Raw genomic sequence first — 23288 nt, forward strand, 5'->3', positions numbered from 1 at the left:
TCATTTAGCAGACACTCTTATCCAGAGCGACTTACAGTCAGTGAGCGCATACATTTTCATACTGGCCTCCCTGTATCACAACCTGCCTTGATTGGGAGTCCCATAGGGCAGCGCACAATTGGCTCAGCGTCATCCGGGTTTGGCCTGTGTAGGCAATCATTGTAAATAAGAATTTGTTCTTAACTGACTTGCCTAGTTAAATAAAGCTAAAATAAATTTTAAAAAATCATTTTCAATAGATTTGGTCAATAGATTTACTTGATGATCTCTTGACCTATAATCAATCAATTATGACAGTTTCCAGTCATAATTTTTAATCTCACAACTCAAATGTAGACCGGAGGTAAACAAGGCCTCAGCACTCTAACCACCTTTATCTTCTCGTAGTGTGCTGGCTCAGTCCTAAGGTAATAGCCTGGTGACAACGAGGTTACCGCATGCATTTTCTTTTTTTTATGGGAGGAAACGGAGAAGGAACGGGGAAATAACGGACCAGTAAATCCATCTGTGTGTTGGGCTGGAGAACAGTAGCAAGCAGTAGCAACAGCTCTGTATGAGGTCTCTACCCCGTGTCTGTCATTACAAACTGTGAGTAGCTAATACAAGCTGCGCGCGCTCCGCATCTCCGCTCAATCCAGCCCTTTTCACTCAAGGCATTCTCTGTGCGCACTTTACCATGTAGCCAGAGCCACATAGTCGTGGCACCTACAGTTATTTATTTTCTTGCGTAGACTCATTTTCAATGGTCTCGCTCTTTTTTACAACTTATTTCAGCATGATGGCAAATTATCAAAGGTTGGTTATTTTCAAATGTGAATTCAAACGGCAGAGAGCTGTCAAACCTCGTTTCGGCTGAAGGTATTGGATAGGTGTTTGAGAAGGTTTCATGGTGGGAAATGAAGACCCATTGAACTCAGTCAAACGGAATAAAGTTTTACATTGGATGATATTTTATCGTTTTTAAAGGTAAGGAAAATATAGAAATGTGTCATTATCAAAATGTCATGTTATATCGGGTCTTAAAATTCATTGACACATGCCATTAATTTTCAAACTGACATTTTCTGTCAGTTTAGGTGTATGAAAAAATATTCGAGGCTATCATTTTTATTCAGTAATCATGGTAAAGAAAAACACAATGGAAATCATGCGTGATGATGTTATTGAAAGATGTATTTAATATTTAAGCTTCAAATCACAGTATCACTATACTCTACTTAGTTTTTTCTAATATATTAATATTGTCACATTCATAGACTGAGTGACTTATGACACTATTTTATCAGACGACTATCATTGCATTAACTCTTTCAGGAATGATAACAACGCACTTCAATTTCCTGATCGAATGACATTACATTTTTAACTTGGGTGCCATGAAAAGAATTTGCGCATATTTAAGTATTGATGCTTTCAATCCCTGACCCCTCTCTGTGATCACATCTGAAACGTGCATTTGAATTTACGGATCATCGGCTCACATGGTCTGTTGCTGCATGAACAAACAGATGAGTAGCTCCTTATCTTCAACTCCAGATTTCCCACACAGCCTTTAAATCAGTGGGCCAAAGGTTTGTGACAGAGTCACTGTGTGTCTGAAAAGACAGAGCGGAGTAAGCTGGCAGAACAAAGTAGCAATCTGTCGGGTAGTGCCTGAACAGCACTTGTGGTCTATTCTAAATCAAAGCACTGTAAAGCATTGACCCAGCCAGTGAAGAGAAAGGGGTGTAAACTGGCAGAACAAGGTAGACAATCTATCAGGTGCCTGAACAGAGACCTATTCTATTCTATTCTAAACCAAAGCAATGTAAAGCATTGAGCCTGAAGAGACACAGGGGTAATTTTGCGGAACAAGATTGCAATCTATCAGGTGCAGGATCAGCCCACGGGTGGTCTATTCTATGTTATTCTATTCTAAATCAACACACTGTAAAGCATTAAGCCAGTCTTGGTTTGTGCGAGCTGGCCCGGAACGTCTTGGAGCAAGAGCCTATCTCCTGTTTCTGTAGCGTGAGGCAGCTTGAGTAACCCCCTGGACAGGACGCTAGTCTATCGCAGGGCCTTACCCAAAATCTCATGCCTCCTTATGTCCTTGAATGAGACATGAGCTCCCCTAAATGAAACAAATGTCAAACTTTGGCGGGGGGGACTCTAATTGAATCATTCTCCTATTTGTTTAAAATGCAATTTTAACAAAACTAATTCCAAATGAAACGAACACCCCGTCATGGTTTAAACAGTGACAGTTCGGTTCAGGTTAATTCAATCGCATTCATTTCTCTACTCTGCCTGTCTCTCTCTCTCTCTCTGTCTGTCTGTCATGAGGTTTCGCTAGCGAACTTGCAACATTGTATCGACTGGGTCCTCACAGTTTTCCGCGCCAGGTTTAGATCAAGACTACTGAGACTGAACCACTTGTTGACAGATTGCTCAATGATGCATTCAATACATGCTGTACCGTGCATCTATTAATAGTTCAGTAGCCAACGTCAACCCAAATATTCAATTTCAATGAGTCCAAAATTGTACATGTAAGCATGGAGCAAACATGTTACATCACGCATCTGTTAATCTCAAAAGGCACCCTATTCCCCATGGGCCCTGGTCAAAAGTATTACACTATGTAGGTAATAGGGTGCAATTTGGGATGCAGATTATGATTAGGTAATTACACTGAGTGTACAAAACATTAGGAACACCTTCCTAATATTGAGTTGCACCCCCCTTTGCCCTCAGAACAGCCTCAATTCAGCGGGGCATGGACTCTACAAGGTGTCGAAAGCATTCCACAGGGATGCTGGCCCATGTTGACGCCAATGCTTCCCACAGTTGTGTCAGTTGGCTGGATGTCCTTTGGGTGGTGGACCATTCTTGATACACACAGGAAATTGTTGAGCATGAAAAACCCAGCATCGTTGCAGTTCTTGACACACTCAAACCGGTGCGCCTGGCACCTACTACCATACCCCATTCAAAGGCACTTAAATATTTTGTCTTGCCCATTCACCCATGTCTCAATTGTCTCAAGGCTTAAAAATCCTTCTTTAACCTGTCTCCTCCCCTTCAGCTACACTGACTGAAGTGGATTTAACAAGTGACATCAATAAGGGATCATAGCTTTCACCTGGATTCACCTGGTCAGTCTATGTCATGGAAAGAACAGGTGTTCCTAATGTTTTGTACACTCAGTGTATAGCAGTGTTGTGAATTTGGTGCATTGATAGAAACCGTTTCAGTTGTTAGGCTACTCTCTTTATCCCTGGCACGGTAGGTGACGAGCTAGCTTTTCATGAAACAACATAATGAGGATTTCTATCAGCCTAATCGAGGTGTTCGAACAAGGCTGGATTTCTCGTAATGCGACTGTCGTTTTAGGTATAATGCTTTCGGTATAATGCCGGGAGCCGCTTGTGGATTTGACAGCTCTAATGCAGTTCCACCACTGACACCGCCAAACAACCGCTATGTGGGTGTCAGCTAGTGTGGATCTGATAGAATCTAGCCAATGGTCTGCGCCCCAAATAACACCCTATGGGCAGTGGACACCTTATGGGCCCAGGTCAAAAGTAGTGCACCATAAAGGGAATAAGTTGTTATTTGGGAAGCACACATGGACACATGGCATAGGCAATGTCATCATCTGTTTTACTGTTTTGTTTTCAACATCCCACATACCCCTCCCTAGTATCTGGTGTTGCTTATTTAGCACAACAATACCCATATCTCAAACAACTCCCAGGCAGCTTTCATTGTGCAGGAGGTGCAATGATAAATTGGCATAATGAAACATGTTATGATATTGATATTATCTCAGGTTGGCAGGGGGCATTCCTCTCACTGTGTGCTGACACCGACCTACACTCCAATTTGACTCTGTCACGGCTCACTGATTGAGGTGCCGCGGTCCTTCCTTTCTTTCAATTACTTAGGCGGGAATCATTTACATAATCATTTGCATTAATTCCCACCCCCTAATAAATACATGTTTTCTATAACAGTGGAGAGGAGTAACCTTTGGGTTGTTATTTACTGAGGGAAGAATATAGTCTAGTATCAAGTGAAGGACAAGCAGTTCTCAGGAAGGGGGCTGTGACTGGGGAGTTGACTGAATGATTTCCCTATGGTGTGTGTAGCTCAGTGTGTGTGTGAGTGCATACGTGTGTGTATGGGTATGGGTGTGTGTGTGTGTGTGTGTGTGTGTGTGTGTGTGTGTGTGTTGCAGTGTGCTAGTCTAGTAGACATGACAGCATAAGCTAGAAGGAAACCTATACTTTGACTTCAGATAAAAGGCAGAACTTAAGCTGTTCGATATTGTATTTAAAAGGAGAGAGAATTCCCAGCGGAGCTCTCCATACACACACCAGGACCCTACTGTTACATATTTTAATCTGCTGTGTGATTACATTTGATAACAGCTTTTAAGGCTGAATAGTGAAAAAAGTACCCAACATGCTGTGAAACCAATGACTGAGTGCATGAACAGCTGGACCCTCCTGCAGAGATGTCATGGACAGTGCCTTCGGAAAGTATTCAAACTCCTTGATTTTGTTGTGTTACAAAGTGTGATTATAATGGATTTAATTGTAATTTTTGGTCAATGATCTACACAAAATATTCTGTAATGTCAAAGTGGAAGAACATTTCTAAAATGTGTAAAAATAAAAATAAATAAAAAACATATGAAAAATAAAACACTAACATACACTACCAGTCAAAAGTTTGGACACACCTGCTCATTCAAGGGTTTTTCTTTATTTTTATTATTTCATACATTGTAGAATAATAGCGATGACATCAAAACTATGAAATAACACATATGGAAAAGTGTTAAACAAATCAAAATATATTTTAGATTTTAGATTCTTCAAATAGCCACCCTTTGCCTTGATGACAGCTTTGCACACTCTTGGCATTGAAATCCCTGAGCAGTTTTCTTCCTCTCTGGCAACTGAGTTAGGAAGGCTTTGTTTGTATCTTTGTAGTGACTGGGTGTATTGATACACCATCCAAAGTGTAATTAGTAACTTCTCTATCCTCAAAGGGATATTCAATGTCTGCTTTTTTCCCCCCACCCATCTATCAATAGGTGCCCTTCTTTGCGAGGCATTGGAAAACTTCCCTTGGCTTTGTGGTTGAATCTGTGTTTGAAATCCACTGCTCGACTGAGGGACCTTACAGATAATTGTATGTGTGGGGTACAGAGATGAGGTAGTGATAAAAAAATCATGTTAAACACTGTTTTAAACACACATAGTGAGTCCATGCAACTTATTATGTGACTTGTTAAGCAAATGTTTTCTCCTGAACTTATTTAGTCTCGCCATAACAAAGGGGTTGAATACTTATTGACCCAAGACATTTGAGCTTTCATTTGTAATAGTAATTTAAAAAAAATATCGAAACAAATTCCACTTTGACATTATGGGGTATTGTGTGTAGGCCAGTGACCAAAAAAACCTAAATGTAATCCATTTTAAATTCAGGCTGTAACACAACAAAATGTGGAAAAAGTCAAGGGGTTTGAATACTTTCTGAAGGCACTGTATATTTTATCACAAATGGGATACAAATCAGGGGACATGTGCCCTCGGTTAATGGGCGTTAATGGAGCATGATGCCTATGCATTTGTGGACAGGATATGGGTCTATCCCCATCGATTTTCGAAGATCATGGGGCTTACCCAGTACTGATTACCACAGGCTGACTGTAGACAGAGGCTGTGGCTGAACCAGCCAACCAAGAGTCTCTCTCTCAACAGACACCTCCAGGACCAGGGGCCTCATTTATAACGTTACGTAAATTTCACACTCAATTTCTGCGTGCGCCATTTCTGAAAAGTTTGTGCACTTACAGAAATATTGAGATTTATAAACTTGGCGCAAGCCATACATAGCATGTTTCCAGTTATGAATCAGACCTGTCATAAAACTGTGCACGTGTGAACGAGCATTAAAACTCTGCCTGGAAGACGCCCTCCATTCACCTTTTATAGTGACAATAACATCCTTTATTTGCTGTATAATTTGGAGCTATTGGCATTAGGCCACAGCATGCAGACGACGAATTGTTGTTAAATATTTAGTTTATCAATATAGGCTCTGAGATCAAATAGGCAATGATGTCGCGCTCCTATCGCACATCAATACTGTATCCTACCCATACAGATTTTATATAAAGCTACTGGTCTATTTACTGTGTTGGAAAAACATTTTAGTCTTTAGCAGTATGCCTAATTTATGCTATATCTGGAAAATGACTGTGTTCGTTTCTGGAAGAAAACAATGGCAAATAGTTGTGAACTGTCAGCAGAGTGTTTGGATTCAACAATGTTTTGCATCGACTTTCCCCCCAACCCAACCTAAATATGATGGACTGCCTGCAAATTCTGAAACATTGTCTAGGGCAGGATAATTTTTTTTTTTACTTACAGTTGTCACGATCATTCATCGACGGGACGGACCAAGGCGCAGCGTGATATGCCAACATGTTTATTTAACGAATAAACACACAACAAAACAACAAACGAACCGTGAAGTCCAAGGTAGCACACAAACAACATACCTTACACGGAACAAGATCCCACAACTAACTAGTGCCAAAAGGCTGCCTAAGTATGGCCCCCAATCAGAGACAACGAGTGACAGCTGCCTCTGATTGGGAACCACACCGGCCAACATAGAAATAGACATACTAGATACTACACCATAGAACAAACACAACACGGAATATACACACCCTGACTCAACAAATACACGTCCCCTGAGTCAGGGCGTGACAGTACCCCCCCCCCACAAAGGTGCGGACTCCGACCACGCCACATAAACATAACAGGGTAGGGGCCGGGTGGGCATTCCGCCTCGGAGGCGGATCCGGCTCCGGGCGTGACCACAACCTATTCTCCGCCTCCCTGTTGCGCCCCTGGTCTGGTCTGGACCTCGGCGCGCTGCTTCCCCTCTCCTTCCTCCCACGAAGTACCAAGCCCTGTCTGGACCCTGGTGTGGGAGACCCCGAACCTGGAGAGAGGCTGACGTCTGGGTCTGGACTGGAACCGCTGACTGGAGCTGGACCCGACGACGGTGGAGCGAACTGTTCTAGCTCCGGAGTGGAGCAGCTGACCGGAGCTGGATCAGGCACCGGTGGAGCGGACTGCTCTGGCTCTGGAGTGGAGCCGCTGACCAGAGCTGGACTGGACCCCGGTGGAGCGGATTGCTCTGGCTCCGGAGTGGAGCAGCTGACCGGAGCTGAACTGGGCACCGGTGGAGCGGACTGCTCTGGCTCCAGGCACCGGTGGAACAGGCACGGGCCGGACCGGGCTGACGACGCGCACCACTGGCTTGGTGCGGGGAGCAGGAACGGGCCGTACCGGACTGGCGACGCGCACCACTGGCCTGGTGCGGGGAGCAGGAACAGGCCGGGCTGGGCTGGCGACGCGCACCACTGACTTGGTGCGAGGGGCAGGAACAGGCCGGGCCGGGCTGGCGACGCGCACCACTGGCTTGGTGCGAGGGGCAGGAACAGGCCGGGCCGGGCTGGCGACGCACACCACTGGCTTGGTGCGAGGGGCAGGAACAGGCCGGGCCGGGCTGGCGACCCGCACCACTGGCTTGGTGCGAGGGGCAGGAACAGGCCGGGCCGGGCTGGCGACGCGCACCACTGGCTTGGTGCGAGGGGCAGGAACAGGCCGGGCCGGGCTGGCGACGCGCACCACTGGCTTGGTGCGAGGGGCAGGAACAGGCCGGGCCGGGCTGGCGACGCGCACCACTGGCTTGGTGCGAGGGGCAGGAACAGGCCGGGCCGGGCTGGCGACGCGCACCACTGGCTTGGTGCGAGAAGCAGGAACAGGCCGGGCCGGGCTGGCGACGCGCACCACTGGCTTGGTGCGAGGAGCAGAAACAGGCCGGACCGGGCTGGCGACGCGCACCACTGGCTTGGTGCGAGGAGCAGGAACAGGCCGGGCTGGGAACACGCACTACTGGTTTGGTGCGAGGAGCAGGAACGGGCCGGACCGGACTGGCGACGCGCACCACTGGCCTGGTGCAGGGAGCAGGAACAGGCCGGGCCGGGCTGGCGACGCGCACCACTGGCTTGGTGCGAGGAGCAGAAACAGGCCGGACCGGGCTGGCGACGCGCACCACTGGCTTGGTGCGAGGAGCAGGAACAGGCCGGGCTGGGAACACGCACTACTGGTTTGGTGCGAGGAGCAGGAACGGGCCGGACCGGACTGGCGACGCGCACCACTGGCCTGGTGCAGGGAGCAGGAACAGGCCGGGCCGGGCTGGCGACGCGCACCACTGGCTTGGTGCGAGGAGCAGGAACAGGCCGGGCCGGGCTGGGAACACGCAACACTGGTTTTGTGCGAGGAGCAGGAACGGGCCGGACCGGACTGCAAAGGCGGACTGGAGGTCTGGAGCGGAGAGCTGGCACAACCTGTCCTGGCTGGCTGCCCACTTTCGCACTACACATGCGGGGCGCTGGCACAGGACGCACTGGGCTGTGCATGCGCACTGGCGATACAGCTCGTAGAACAGGCGCAGGATATGCAGGACCGAGGAGGCGTACTGGAGACCAGGAGCGTTGAGCCGGCACACCCCATCCTGGCTGAATGTCCATCTTCGCACGACACATGCGTGGTGCTAGCACAGGACGTACAGGACTGTGCCGGCACACTGGCGACACAGTACGTAGCTCCGCATAACACAGAGCCTGCCCAGTCACACGCTTCCTCGCGTGAGTACGGGAAGTTGGCTCTGCTCTAACACTAGGCTCCGCCAACCGCCCTTTTAGCCCCCCCCAAAAAAAATTATTGTGGCTGTCTCTCGGGCTTCTTCCTCGGCCGGCACCTTCTGCGTTGCCGCTGCTCCTCTCTATACTGCGCCTCCACTGTCTCCTCCCAAGGACAGCGATCCATCCCGGCCTGAATCTCCTCCCAAGTCCAGGATCCCTTACCGTCCAGGATCTCCTCCAAGGTCCAGGCTGTCTGCTCCTGGACACGCTGCTTGGTCCTCGTTTGGTGGGATCTTCTGTCACGTTCGTTTATAGACGGGACGGACCAAGGCGCAGCGTGATATGCCAACATGTTTATTTAACGAATAAACACACAACAAAACAACAAACGAAACGTGAAGTCCAAGGTAGCACACAAACAACATACCTTACACGGAACAAGATCCCACAACTAACTAGTGCCAAAAGGCTGCCTAAGTATGGTCCCCAATCAGAGACAACGAGCGACAGCTGCCTCTGATTGGGAACCACACCGGCCAACATAGAAATATACATACTAGATACTACACCATAGAACAAACACAACACGGAATATACACACCCTGACTCAACAAATAAACGTCCCCTGAGTCAGGGCGTGACAACAGTAGCATACATAGGCCTACTTCAATGTAAAACATCAACTGTTCAGCTGTTAAATTCGACTGTATACCGGTATTATAAACCTCGCTGATATTGCAAAACTTGAAATAGCCTACATATAGCACATCCATGTATTTACTAGGCTACTAGGTCCAATTAAATTAGAGATGCACATGGTAATTTGTTATAGGCTATGACTCCTTCGGGAATATGAACCCATCACGGACAGAAAAGGTGAGGAATTTATTTGGCAATGGTTTTGAAAATAAAATAATAGGAACAAGATTCCTATGTCTAATTATTTGAGATTCTTAAAATAAAACACTGATTTTCGCTCTTCTCACCAATGGCAAATGGCTGCATTCTTGTTAATACGTTTTCCTGTGATTAGTTTTTTTTATTAATAAGCTTTTCATCATATCCCCAATTTGCACACAATGCTTATTGCCAGCGTGAAATATAATATTCAAACCACTAGCAGATGTGAGTACGCATGGTCTAAAGTTTTCCCACATCATGTAAAACTTTTATAAATGCCAACTTTTGCATGAAAACTGGCGCATGCACATTTTGGGGTATATTTTGTATGTATGCAGGGTTTACAAATGAGGCCCCAGGAACCAATGGTCTGGAGTGTGATTGCAACACAGGTTACCCAGTGGTTACCAAGTTACATAAGGACATTAGTAAATATATACCCAATGCATGGGAGGTAGGGGAGAGCAAGCTGCCCTGTGTGCCAGACCTGAGTTCAAATAGTATGTGTTCTTTTGAATACTTTGAGTGTTTGAGTCCATCTGGAGTGCCAGATGGGTGGGGTTTGCACTTCTGGGACTATTTAATTGGTTCCATTACACCAGGCCAGCTCAATCAAGCCTAGGTAAAGTATTTAAAATCATTTAAAATAGTATTTAAACCTGGTCTGCCTGTGTGGTTTCAAAAGCCATCCCATCTCTTCCTGGTTTGAGCCAGGTTATTATTAATGTAGTCTAGGATGAGCATGGTTTTATTGCAACAGTACAAGCGTGGCACACTTATTCAAATCCTAATAAATTAAGTCAACAGCATGTGCCATCCTTGGAGCTGAGGGGGGCGGACTTACCTGCATTGTCTGGAAAGACAGTCACTTCTAGTTATGCTACAGTTTACACATAAGCATTTGTAGACAGTCATAATAGTCTTCATATTGTTATAGCCAGTGGTGTAAAGTACTTAAGTAAAAGTACTTAAAAGTACTACTCAAGTCGTTTTTTTGTTATCTGTACTTCACTATTTATATTTCTGACAACTTTTACTTAACTACATTCCTAAAGAAAAGACTGTACTTTTTACTCCATACATTTTCCCTGACACACAAACGTACTCATTACTTTTTGAATGCTTAGCAGGACAGAAAAATTGTCCAATTCACTCACTTATCAAGAGAACATCCCTGGTCATCCCTACTGCCTCTGATCTGGCAGACTCACTAAACACACATGCTTTGTTTGTAAATTATGTCTGTGTTGGAGTGTGCCCCTGGTTCTCCAGAAGAAGAATAAAATAAAATGGTGCCTGTTTAATAATATAAGGAATTTAAAATGACTTATACTTTTGATACTTAAGTATATTTTACTCAAGTAATATTTTACTGGGTGACTTTCACTTTTACTTGAGTCATTTTCTATTAAGGTATCTTTACTTTTACTCAAGTATGACAATTGGGTACTTTTCCCACCACTAGTTATTGCTAATATAATAAACTAATATTATCAAACGTGTTTAAGCCCAGCTTGGACAAAAAGGGTGCTAAACGGAGGGACTTTACCCCAAGTCACCTCAACTTAGAAAAACAAGAACTGCAATGATCTTTGAGGTTCATTAGGGACCAAAAAAATGAAGATTGTTCCTAATGAAACTCTAAATCTGAGGGGGGAGGGGGACAGAGAGTAAATGTACATTCATATTTCATAACTGTGTGCTGTTATGTTTTGGGAGGCCTTTCAAAAATGTTTGTTCCCTATAGAGAGCGACTGAGAGACACCACATTGATTCTGTTCTTTTCTTCCATCCATGCAGGTGGGATGTCATAGTCAAAGCTCCTTGGATATCTGAGAGACATTGAGGAACCAGAGCCGCCATGGACTCCTGGGTGTTCCCCTCCTCGCTCCCCAACATAACCGAAGAGCCCCTGATGTATGACAGCTTTATTCTGGGCAACGAGTCAACGGAACCCAATGGTACCTATACTGGTGACAACACGTTCAACCAGACCAGCACCATGGTCATCACCTTCCTCTACTTCCTGGTGTGTGGTATCGGTCTCTGCGGCAATGCCCTGGTGATCTACGTCATCCTGCGCTATGCCAAGATGAAGACGGTCACGAATATTTACATCATGAATTTGGCGGTTGCAGATGTTCTGTTCATGTTGGGGTTACCGTTCATCGCCATTCAGCTGGCGCTGGTCCACTGGCCGTTTGGTGCGGTGCTGTGCCGCGTGGTCATGACCGTGGACTCACTCAACCAGTTCACCTCCATCTTCTGCCTTATGGTCATGAGCATCGACCGCTACCTGGCCGTGGTGCACCCCATCCGGTCCACCAAGTGGCGCAAACCACGTATGGCCAAGACCATCAACCTGGCGGTGTGGGGGGTGTCGCTCCTGGTCAACCTGCCCATCATTATCTACAGCGGTTTAATCACCAAGCACAATAGTTGCTTCTGTACCATCGTGTGGCCAGAGCCGGAGGAGGCCTACTACACCGCCTTCATGTTCTACACCTTCGTCCTGGGTTTCTTCCTCCCGCTCATGGTCATCTGCCTGTGTTACCTTCTCATCATCATCAAGGTCAGTCTCATTGTCATCTGCCTGTTAGCTCACTATCACCATCAAGGTCAGTCACATGGTCATCTGCCTGTTACCTCACCATCACCATCAAGGTCAGTCACATGGTCATCTGCCTGTTACCTCACCATCACCATCAAGGTCAGTCACATGGTCATCTGCCTGTTACCTCACCATCACCATCAAGGTCAGTCTCATGGTCATCTGCCTGTTACCTCACCATCACCATCAAGGTCAGTCTCATGGTCATCTGCCTGTTACCTCACCATCACCATCAAGGTTAGTCTCATGGTCATCTGCCTGTTACCTCACCATCACCATCAAGGTCAGTCTCATGGTCATCTGCCTGTTACCTCACCATCAAGGTCAGTCTCATGGTCATCTGCCTGTTACCTCACCATCACCATCAAGGTCAGTTTCATGGTCTCTCTGCCTGTTACTTCACCATCACCATCAAGGTCAGTCTCATGGTCATCTGCCTGTTACCTCACCATCACCATCAAGGTCAGGTTCATGGTCATCTGCCTGTTACCTCACCATCACCATCAAGGTTAGTCTCATGGTCATCTGCCTGTTACCTCACCATCACCATCAAGGTCAGTCTCATGGTCATCTGCCTGTTACCTCACCATCAAGGTCAGTCTCATGGTCATCTGCCTGTTACCTCACCATCACCATCAAGGTCAGTTTCATGGTCTCTCTGCCTGTTACTTCACCATCACCATCAAGGTCAGTCTCATGGTCATCTGCCTGTTACCTCACCATCACCATCAAGGTCAGTTTCATGGTCATTTGCCTGTTACCTCACCATCACCATCAAGGTTAGTCTCATGGTCATCTGCCTGTGTTACCTCACCATCACCATCAAGGTCAGTCTCATGGTCATCTGCCTGTGTTACCTCACCATCACCATCAAGGTCATGCTTGTTTTACACCGTTCTGCCACCACTACGGTCCATATTAGGACAGCCTCAGTGTCATCATGCTACTGATACAACTCCTGCTGAGACAGAGGCTGACCTACATAGATGAGACTGACAAATCCAAGACTACTGCCATCTTTCTATACTTTTATTTTCATTTTAAGCTGACTAAATTGTTGTGCCCTATCGTATGTTGTCATGGTAGCAGGGTGTGTGTACTTTAATCTATTGTTTTCTTCTTTTGTTTTTGTCTGTGCGGTGTAGTGCCTTGAGATGTAGCTATATTTACCTATATTTTAAAGTGGGCTATATAGATCAAATCTATAATTATTACTACTATTAAAGTGAAGTCCTCAGGGATCTGTGTCGGGTCCCCTAATATTTACCTATTTTTTTTAAAGCTATACAAATAAAATCTATTATTTTTTAGGTGAAGTCCTCAGGGATCCGTGTCGGGTCCACTAAGAGGAAGCGCTCGGAGAGGAAGGTGACCCGCATGGTGTCCATCGTGGTTGCCGTGTTCGTCTTCTGCTGGCTGCCCTTCTATGTCTTCAATGTGACTTCGGTGACAGGAACCATCTCCACCACACCCTTCCTGAGGAGCACCTTTGCCTTCGTGGTGGTCCTAGGTTACGCCAACTCGTGTGCCAACCCCATCCTTTACGCGTTCCTGTCAGAGAACTTCAAAAAGAGCTTCCAGAACGTTCTGTGTCGGAAGAAGGTGGGCGGGCTGGATGTGATTGAGCGCAGCGATAGCAAGCAGGACAAGTCTCGTATGATGAATGACCCCACGGAGACTCAAAGCACGCTGCTCAATGGAGACCAGCAGACCAGCATTTGATGCTTGTTTATTCTAACACATCCCCTTATGTGTGATCTATACAGACATCTTTGATTTCACATCAAAGCTCCCTCACAAGCTCATCACACACAAACAAAAACACAAACAAAACGCACACATGCACACACACGTACAGAAACAAACACACATGTTTCTGCAGATGGAATTGATCATCCTGACCTGTTATCATGCCCTATGAACAACTCATGTAGGGAGAGTGATTGTAGTTGATCTCATGGTGTGATATTCTGTAAGCATTCTCTTCCCCCTTGGATGAGGTGAAAAAAGGCCAAAGGAACTAAGCCCTCATGGTGTCTGCTCCTCAACGGCTGTTATCACCCTCTTCATGTCTCATATTTCTGTTTACAACCTCTCTCTTTACTTTCTAAAAAGACATACAATGATATGACAGTGGGTTTTCCTGGTCGTAAAACCCATCAATTGAAATATAGTCATAAAGGAGAGAATACTAACTGTAGCTGTTACTTTGCTCTCTGTTTGGGTGGAAAGCTGAAGACGAGTACTGAGTGTATTGACACTGGGAAGGAGTGGACAGTGACAGGATCACATGAGGACCAGAACAGGGTTGTGTTCATTAGGCCCCAAAAGGAAGAAAAGGGACTGAAACCGGGAAGTGCTACCTGAACTTGTCCAATAAGAAACATTTGTTTTCCGCTGCAGAACATTTTGCCATGTTGTGTCCTGATTAATAAGTCCCAGACCGTTACTTACAGTTACTGATTGACATCAGATGAGACTTAACCATGGAGATCAAGGATTCCCTTCACATACGTTTACACTAGCAGGGTGAACCTCCATCTTTTGTCTTTGTCACGTTGTCCTGTAGCCGAGTAAACACCAGACTAGGACTTAAGAAGTATGCCAAAGTGAGACTAGGACTATAGCAGACTCAACGTGTGCAAATTGTCTATTTACAAAGATTGTGTGTCCAAAATGGTGGGCTCTGCAGAATGTGGATTTAGTAACATGCCTCTATGCTCAGATACTGTATTACTTAACACAACTGTGAGCAGGAGACCACATCACCTCTGGATCACTAGGCCAAGGTGTGGTTCGGTTGTCTAATTACTTTCTACAGAGAGAGGAGGAACAGTAGAGATGCTGGGACTACTTTGAAATGATATAAAAACACATGATATCCCACATGGCTAAGTCGCTGGCACAAGTCCTGCTGAGACTGATGCTGTCCAAATATGAACACTGTAAAGTCGGTTTAACATTATGGTTGACCTTAGTGCTTCTTTTTTTAAGCTCAGAAAGACACATTTGCTGTGGACAAATAGTCAGCAGTGAGTCATGGACCTACAGCTGAACAGAGTTACAGAGTTGGAATCACACAACCTAATGAATGATGAGTGTGACTGTGTGAAGTCTCCCAATAACTGTGAATGCACTCTCACTGTATAATTGAACCGTTTCTCTCTCTCTCTCTGTGTGTGTGTATGTGTGTGAGAGAGTGAGTGTATGTGTACGTGTGAGAGAGAGAGAGAGTGTGTGTGTGTGTACTGTCCACAGTGTTTTATTTGATACAGCATTCAGTCCAAGGCCATGATTAGAAGAAGTATGGGTACCAAGTATGGGTACCAGGTGATCTCATCTGGAGAAACTCAGTGCCCAAATGATTATTCTAGCCCAGAGTGTTTCTTTGTCAGGTTATTATTATTATAGCCCAGTGTTTCTTGGTCAGATCACATAATCAGGAAAAGCGTAGAGTTTTACTACAGAGATGAATGCTGAAATGTTGTTATATTGATGGCATTAGCATGGCATCGACCAAGGCTAATCACTAACCAAACCGCTGCTAGACTGTATAGACTCAACGTGTGCCGTAATTGTCAAGTCAACATTGTCGTGTCGTGGTTGAGAATAATTTAATATTTTTTTTGTCCAAGCTGAATAGAACTGTTTGATAGTTTAGATAGCAAAGACAATGCATTTTTCAATCACTATTCTCCAGTCCTATTTTAAACCATCCCTTGTCATGTTTCACGTTATCCATAAACTGTTGCTATTGCTGTTATGTACAGAATAATGTTCAAGAAAGACCCGTCTTTGCTTCAGCTGGTATTGAATACTGTAGTGGTCTTCATTGCTGTAAATTAAGCAGCGCTAATCTGTTTATCAATCAAGCAACATTGCTTCAAAGCCCAAAGAAGAAATCCACAGTTTGATCAGTTACAATTCAAAATGGCAGACTTCAAAAACACTGCAGGTCATGCTACAAACACCGATAAAGCTCTACCGCATCATGGATTCATTTATAGTTTGGCAGCTGTTTGACCTGCATTTGACCCAAGTTTTATAGCTGGTCTTCAGGCTTGCCGAGTCATGTCGTGTTTGAGATGATGAGCTCATCCCAGGCTACCTAGGGCAGGACAATCACCCACCTACCCCATACTCTTTCTGAGAGGTCAACTCTGCTCATCCCAGGCCACCCATCTAGGCCTAGGGCAGGACGATCACCAACCTACCCCATACTCTTTCTGAGAGGTCAACTCTGGCACGCTGGCATATGGAGCATTCCCACAGGGCACATACTGGTTCAATCAACATTGTTTCCACGTCATTTCAATGAAATGACATGGAAGCAACGTGGAATAGACGTTGATTTGATGTCTGTGCCCAGTGGGTTGTCACAGAGTTAGAAAAGCAAGGGGATGCATTTGGGACAAAAGACTGATGCCATGCAACATTTTAAAGTAGTCTACGGGTTACGGGTTAAAGAGGGACCAGAGAGTTCCATCCAGGTAAGTAGGAGGGATCATACAATGAATCATATACTCCTGAGCAAACATTCCAGCACTGCAGATAACAGAAAATCATCAACATTGGCTTTATGACCATTCAAAACACAAACAGTGAAAATTGACTTTTGAAATGGGGATAGCAGTCAATTAACGACACTGCCCAATTCCCATACGGTCACAGAAGCGATCAATGGCAAGGATAGGATATGCACCATCTAGCTTTTTAAAAACTCTGTGAGCAACGTGCCCTCGCTTTGGGAGGTCAGAGGTCACGCGGAGGCCTCCAGTCTGAGCAATGTGAATTTGAGAAGGGCTAGAACACATCGTACCCCTAAAGGGGTACAGGTGTGTTCCTTCTACACCCCATTATCATCATCACTCCCTTCCCCTACTCTCTAAATCTCACAGGTATAACCTGTGGATCTATGCCCTATACAGTAGTGTGTAGAGTGTACTATACTGTAGATCTAGCTTAAACAGTCAGTACACAGCCTTCTCGTCTTGCATAAAGGGTCACCTGACCCAAAGTTAGTCACAGACATGCTGCCCAATTTGTCTTAGTTTGTCCCCTGTTCAGGCTCTGGCGCCACACTCCCGTGTGTGGGTGTGTGTGTGTGTGTTTTGTGGCCATACAGTGCCTTGCAAAAGTATTTATCCCCCTTGGCGTTTATTCTATTGTTGCATTACAACCTGTAATTTAAATGGACTTTTATTTGTATTTCATGTAATGGACATACACAAAAAAGTCCAAATTGGTGAAGTGAAATGAAAAAAATAACTTGTTTAAAAAAATTCTAAAAAATAAATAACGGAGAAGTGGTGCGTGCATATGTATTCACCCCCTTTGCTATGAAGCCCCTAAATAAGATCTGGTGCAACCAACTATCTTCAGAAGTCACATAATTAGTTAAATAAAGTCCACCTGTGTGCAATCTAAGTGTATGATCTCAGTATATACACACACCTGTTCTAAAAGGCCCCAGAGTCTGCAACACCACTAAGCAAGGGGCACCACCAAGCAAGCGGCACCATGAAGACCAAGGAGCTCTCTCCAAACAGGTCAGGGACAAAGTTGTGGAGAAGTACAGATCAGGGTTGGGTTATAAAAAATATCAGAAACTTTGAACATCCCACAGAGCCCCATTAAATCCATTATTAAAAAATGTAAAGAATATGGCACCGTAACAAACCTGGCAAGAGAGGGCCGCCCACCAAAACTCACGGACCAGGCAAGGAGGGCATTAATCAGAGAGGCAACAAAGAGACCAAATATAACCCTGAAGGAGCTGCAAAGCTCCACAGCGGAGATTGGAGTATCTGTCTATAGGACCACTTTAAACCATACACTCCACAGAGCTGGGCTTTACAGAAGAGTGGCCAGAAAAAAAGCATTGCTTAAAGAAAAAAATAAGCAAACACCTTTGGTGTTCAAGGCATGTGGAAGACTCCCCAAACATATGGAAGAAGGTACTCTAGTCAGATGAGACTAAAATTGAGGTTTTTGGCCATCAAGGAAAACGCTATGTCTGGCGCAAACCCAACACCTCTCATCACCCCGAGAACACAATCCCCACAGTGAAGCATGGTGGTGGCAGCATCATGCTGTGGGGATGTTTTTCATCGGCAGGGACTGGGAAACTGGTCAGAATTGAAGGAATGATGGATGGCGCTAAATACAGGGAAATTCTTGAGGGAAACCTGTTTCAGTCTTCCAGAGATTTGAGACTGGGACGGAGGTTCACCTTCCAGCAGGACAATATACTGCTAAAGCAACACTTGAGTGGTTTAAGGGCAAACATTTAAATGTCTTCGAATGGCCTAGTCAAAGCCCAGACCTCAATCCAATTGAGAATCTGTGGTCTGACTTAAAGATTGCTGTACACCAGCAGAACACATCCAACTTGAAGGAGCTGGAGCAGTTATGTCTTGAAGAATGGGCAAAAATCCCAGTGGCTAGATGTGCCAAGCTTATAGAGACATACCCCAAGAGACTTGCAGCTGTAATTGCTGCAAAAGGTGGCTCTACAAAGTATTGACTTTGGGGGGGTGAATAGTTATGCACGCTCAAGTTGTTTTTTTGTCTTATTTATTGTTTGTTTCACAATAAATAATATTTTGCATCTTCAAAGTGGTAGGCATGTTGTGTAAATCAAATGATACAAACCCCCAAAAAATCTATTTTAATTTTAAAGGCAACAAAATATGAAAAATGCCAAGGGGGGTGAATACTTTCGCAAGCCACTTTACATGTTTGTGTGTTCGTCTGCCACATGTAATGTATGAGTGTGTATGTGTTTTGTGGGAATGCTACCCCTAGGCCTCAGCATCCCATCCTCCAGCCTGTCTCCTGAACAAGAGAAGCTAACAGTATGAGTGATTCATCCCTCTCTTATCTGTCCTGAAGACACATGATGCCTGTTGCAAATAACATTCAACTCAAACACATTTCACTGACAAGTTCTGGCAGGTTCTTTTGATTTCATATATACAGTACCAGTCAAAAGTGGACACCTACTCATTCCAGGGTTTTTCTTTATTTTTACTATTTTCTACATTGTAGAATAATAGTGAAGACATCAAAACTATGAAATAACACATATGGAATCATGTAGTAACCAAAAAAGTGTTAAACAAATCGAAATATATTTTAGATTTTAGATTCTTCAAAGTAGCCACCCTTTGCCTTGATGACAGCTTTGCACACTCTTGGCATTATCTCAACCAGCTTCATGAGGTAGTCACCTGGAATGCATTTCAATTAACAGGTGTGCATTCTTAAAAGTTAATTTGTGGAATTTCTTTCCTTAATGCGTTTGAGCCAATAAGTTGTGTGCTGACAAGGTAGGGGTGGTATACAGAAGATAGCCCTATTTGGTAAAAGACCAAGTCCATATTATGGCAAGAACAGCTCAAATAAGCAAAGAGAAATGACAGTCCATCATTACTTTAAGACATGAAGGTCAGTCAATACGGACAATTTCAAGAACTTTGAATGTTTCTTCAAGTGCAGTCGCAAAAACCATCATGCGCTATGATGAAATTGGCTCTAATGAGGACCGCCACAGGAAAGGAAGACCCAGAGTTACCTCTGCTGCAGAGGATAAGTTACCTGCCTCAGAAATTGCAGGCCAAATAAATGCTTCACAGAGTTCAAGTAACAGACACATTTCAACATCAACTGTTCAGAGGAGACTGTGTGAATCAGACCTTCATGGTCAAATTGCTGCAAAGAAACCACTACTACGGGACACTAATAAGATGAAGAGACTTGCTTGGGCCAAGAAACACGAGCAATGGACATTAGACTGGTGGAAATCTGTCCTTTGGTCTGATGAGTCCAAATTTGAGATTTTTGGTTCCAACTGCCGTGTCTTTGTGAGACGCAGAATAGGTGAACGGATGATCTCTGCATGTGTGGTTCCCACAGTGAAGCATGGATGAGGAGGTGTGATGGTGTGGGGGTGCTTTGCTGGTGACACTGTCAGTGATTTATTTAGAATTCAAGGCACACTTAACCAGCATGGCTACCACAGCATTCTGCAGCAATACGCCATCCCATCTGGTTTGGGCATAGTGGGACTATCATTTGTTTTTCAACATGACAATGACCCAACACACCTCCAGGCTGTGTATGGGCTATTTGACCAAGAAGGAGAGTGATGGAGTGCTGCATCAGATGACCTGGCCTCCACAATCACCCGACCGCAACCCAATTGAGATGGTTTGGGATGAGGTGGACCGCAGAGTGAAGAAAAAGCAGCCAATAAGTGCTCAGCATATGTGGGAACTCCTTCAAGACTGTTGGAAAAGCTTTCCAAGTGAAGCTGGTTGAGAGAATGCCAAGAGTGTGCAAAGCTGTCATCAAGGCGAAGAGTGGCTATTTGAAGAATCTCAAATATAAAATATATTTGGATTCATTGAACACTTTATTGGTTACTACATTATTCCATATGTGTTATGTCATAGTTTTGATGTATGTATGTATGATATATATATATATATATATATATATATATATATATATATATATATACACACACAGTGGGGGGAAAAAGTATTTAGTCAACCACCAATTGTGCAAGTTCTCCCACTTAAAAAGATGAGAGAGGCCTGTAATTGTCATCATAGGTACACGTCAACTATGACAGACAAAATGAGAAAAAAAAATCCAGAAAATCACATTGTAGGATTTTTTATGAATTTATTTGCAAATTATGGTGGAAAATAAGTATTTGGTCAATAACAAAAGTTTCTCAATACTTTGTTATATACCCTTTGTTGGCAATGACACAGGTCAAACGTTTTCTGTAAGTCTTCACAAGGTTCACACACACTGTTGCTGGTATTTTGGCCCATTCCTCCATGCAGATCTCCTCTAGAGCAGTGATGTTTTGGGGCTGTCGCTGGGCAACACAGACTTTCAACTCCCTCCAAATATTTTCTATGGGGTTGAGATCTGGAGACTGGCTAAGCCACTCCAGGACCTTGAAATGCTTCTTACGAAGCCACTCCTTCGTTGCCCGGGCGGTGTGTTTGGGATCATTGTCATGCTGAAAGACCCAGCCACGTTTCATCTTCAATGCCCTTGCTGATGGAAGGAGGTTTTCACTCAAAATATCACGATACATGGCCCCATTCATTCTTTCCTTTACACGGATCAGTCGTCCTGGTCCCTTTGCAGAAAAACAGCCCCAAAGCATGATGTATCCACCCCCATGCTTCACAGTAGGTATGGTGTTCTTTGGATGCAACTCAGCATTCTTTGTCCTCCAAACACGACGAGTTGAGTTTTTACCAAAAAGTTCTATTTTGGTTTCTTCTGACCATATGACATTCTCCCAATCCTCTTCTGGATCATCCAAATGCACTCTAGCAAACTTCAGACGGGCCTGGACATGTACTGGCTTAAGCAGGAGGACACGTCTTGCACTGCAGGATTTGAGTCCCTGGCGGCGTAGTGTGTTACTGATGGTAGGCTTTGTTACTTTGGTCCCAGCTCTCTGCAGGTCATTCACTAGGTCCCCCCGTGTGGTTCTGTGATTTTTGCTCACCGTTCTTGTGATCATTTTGACCCCACGGGGTGAGATCTTGCGTGGAGCCCCAGATCGAGGGAGATTATCAGTGGTCTTGTATGTCTTCCATTTCCTAATAATTGCTCCCACAGTTGATTTCTTCAAACCAAGCTGCTTACCTATTGCAGATTCAGTCTTCCCAGCCTGGTGGCTGACTAAAAACTTGTTTTCCCCACTGTACATACACATACATACATACATACATACACACACACTGGTCAGTTTATTAGGTACACCACCCCGTTCACATGGCCGTGGCTTGCTATCTAAAACAGAAAGACAGGCACAGAGGCATTCAGTTACTGTTTGATTGAATGTTAGAATAGGCAAAACGAGTGACCTAAGCGACTTTCAGCGTGGTATGATCGTCGGTGCCAGACGCACTGGTTCCAGTATATCAGAAACGGCCGGGCTCCTGGGCTTTTCACGCACGGCAGTGTCTAGGGTTTACTGAGAATGGTGTGACAAACAAAAAACATCCAGTCAGTGGCAGTCCTGCGGCCGAAAACAGCTCGTTGATGAGAGGTTGAAGGAGAATGTCAAGAATCGTGCAAGCTAACAGGCAAATAACGGCGCAGTACAACAGTGGTGTGCAGAACGGCATCTCGGAACGCACAACTCGTCTTCCTTGTCACAAATGGGCTATTGCAGAAGACGACCACACCGGGTTCCACTCCTATCAGCTTAAAACAAGAAGAAGCGGCTCCAATGGGCATGCGATCACCAACACTGGACAATTGAGGAGTGGAAAAACATTGCCTGGGACATGACAGCGAGTTCAGTTTACTTGAGTGGCCTGCGCAGTCCCCAGACCTCAACCCAATAGAGCATCATTGGGATGAGATGGAACGGGCTGTTCACAGTATTAATGTACCGCGGTCCAATCTGCAGCAAATGTGTGATGTCATCGCCAAAGCATGTACCAACATCTCTGTGAAACGTTTCTGACACCTTGTAGATTGCCCCAGAACATGTAGACTGTTCTGGAGGCAACTGGGGGTCTGACCCGGTACTAGACGGGTGTACCTAATAAACTGGCCAGTGAGTGTATACTGCTTTGGATGGAAATAACACAGCTAAAGAGACTCTTAGCCATTACCTGTCTGACCACGTTTTTAAACGTTTTCCATTGCATTCCCTAATGAACATAACCCTGATCTCAGTTAGTGGCACCTCTTTTCATAAACCTGCATTCTAATAAACAAAACTCTCTGATCACCAACTCTGGTAAGCATAGCAACAGTGACCAGGAGGACAAAATGGCCCCAAGAAAGATTGATACATACTGTACTAACAAGGCAATTGCGTCATACTTCTGGGACAGAAGGTAAAGAATACACTCAAACCACAGAACAGTGACATGAAGCACATCTGCACCATAATATTAGTAATTAGAACAATTAATAATTGATTAATTTTAAAGGATTTCTTTGGCTGTGTTTACACAGGCAGTCCAATTCTGATATTTTTTTCCACTAATTGGTCTTTTG

At 44.8% G+C, this 23288-nt stretch overlaps 1 protein-coding gene across 1 annotated transcript; it reads left to right on the forward strand.

The window, feature by feature from the left end:
- Positions 1-492: 492 nt before the first annotated feature.
- LOC121568724 (somatostatin receptor type 2-like) lies at positions 493-16044 on the forward strand. The gene is made up of 3 exons (XM_041879126.2): positions 493-966; positions 11426-12197; positions 13548-16044. The coding sequence occupies exons 2-3, from the start codon at positions 11487-11489 to the stop codon at positions 13956-13958; spliced, it is 1122 nt and encodes a 373-aa protein (XP_041735060.1). The 5' UTR covers positions 493-966; positions 11426-11486; the 3' UTR covers positions 13959-16044.
- The last annotated feature ends 7244 nt before the right edge of the window (positions 16045-23288 follow it).

Source organism: Coregonus clupeaformis, chromosome 7, assembly GCF_020615455.1.
Source record: "Coregonus clupeaformis isolate EN_2021a chromosome 7, ASM2061545v1, whole genome shotgun sequence".
Lineage (NCBI taxonomy): Eukaryota > Metazoa > Chordata > Actinopteri > Salmoniformes > Salmonidae > Coregonus > Coregonus clupeaformis.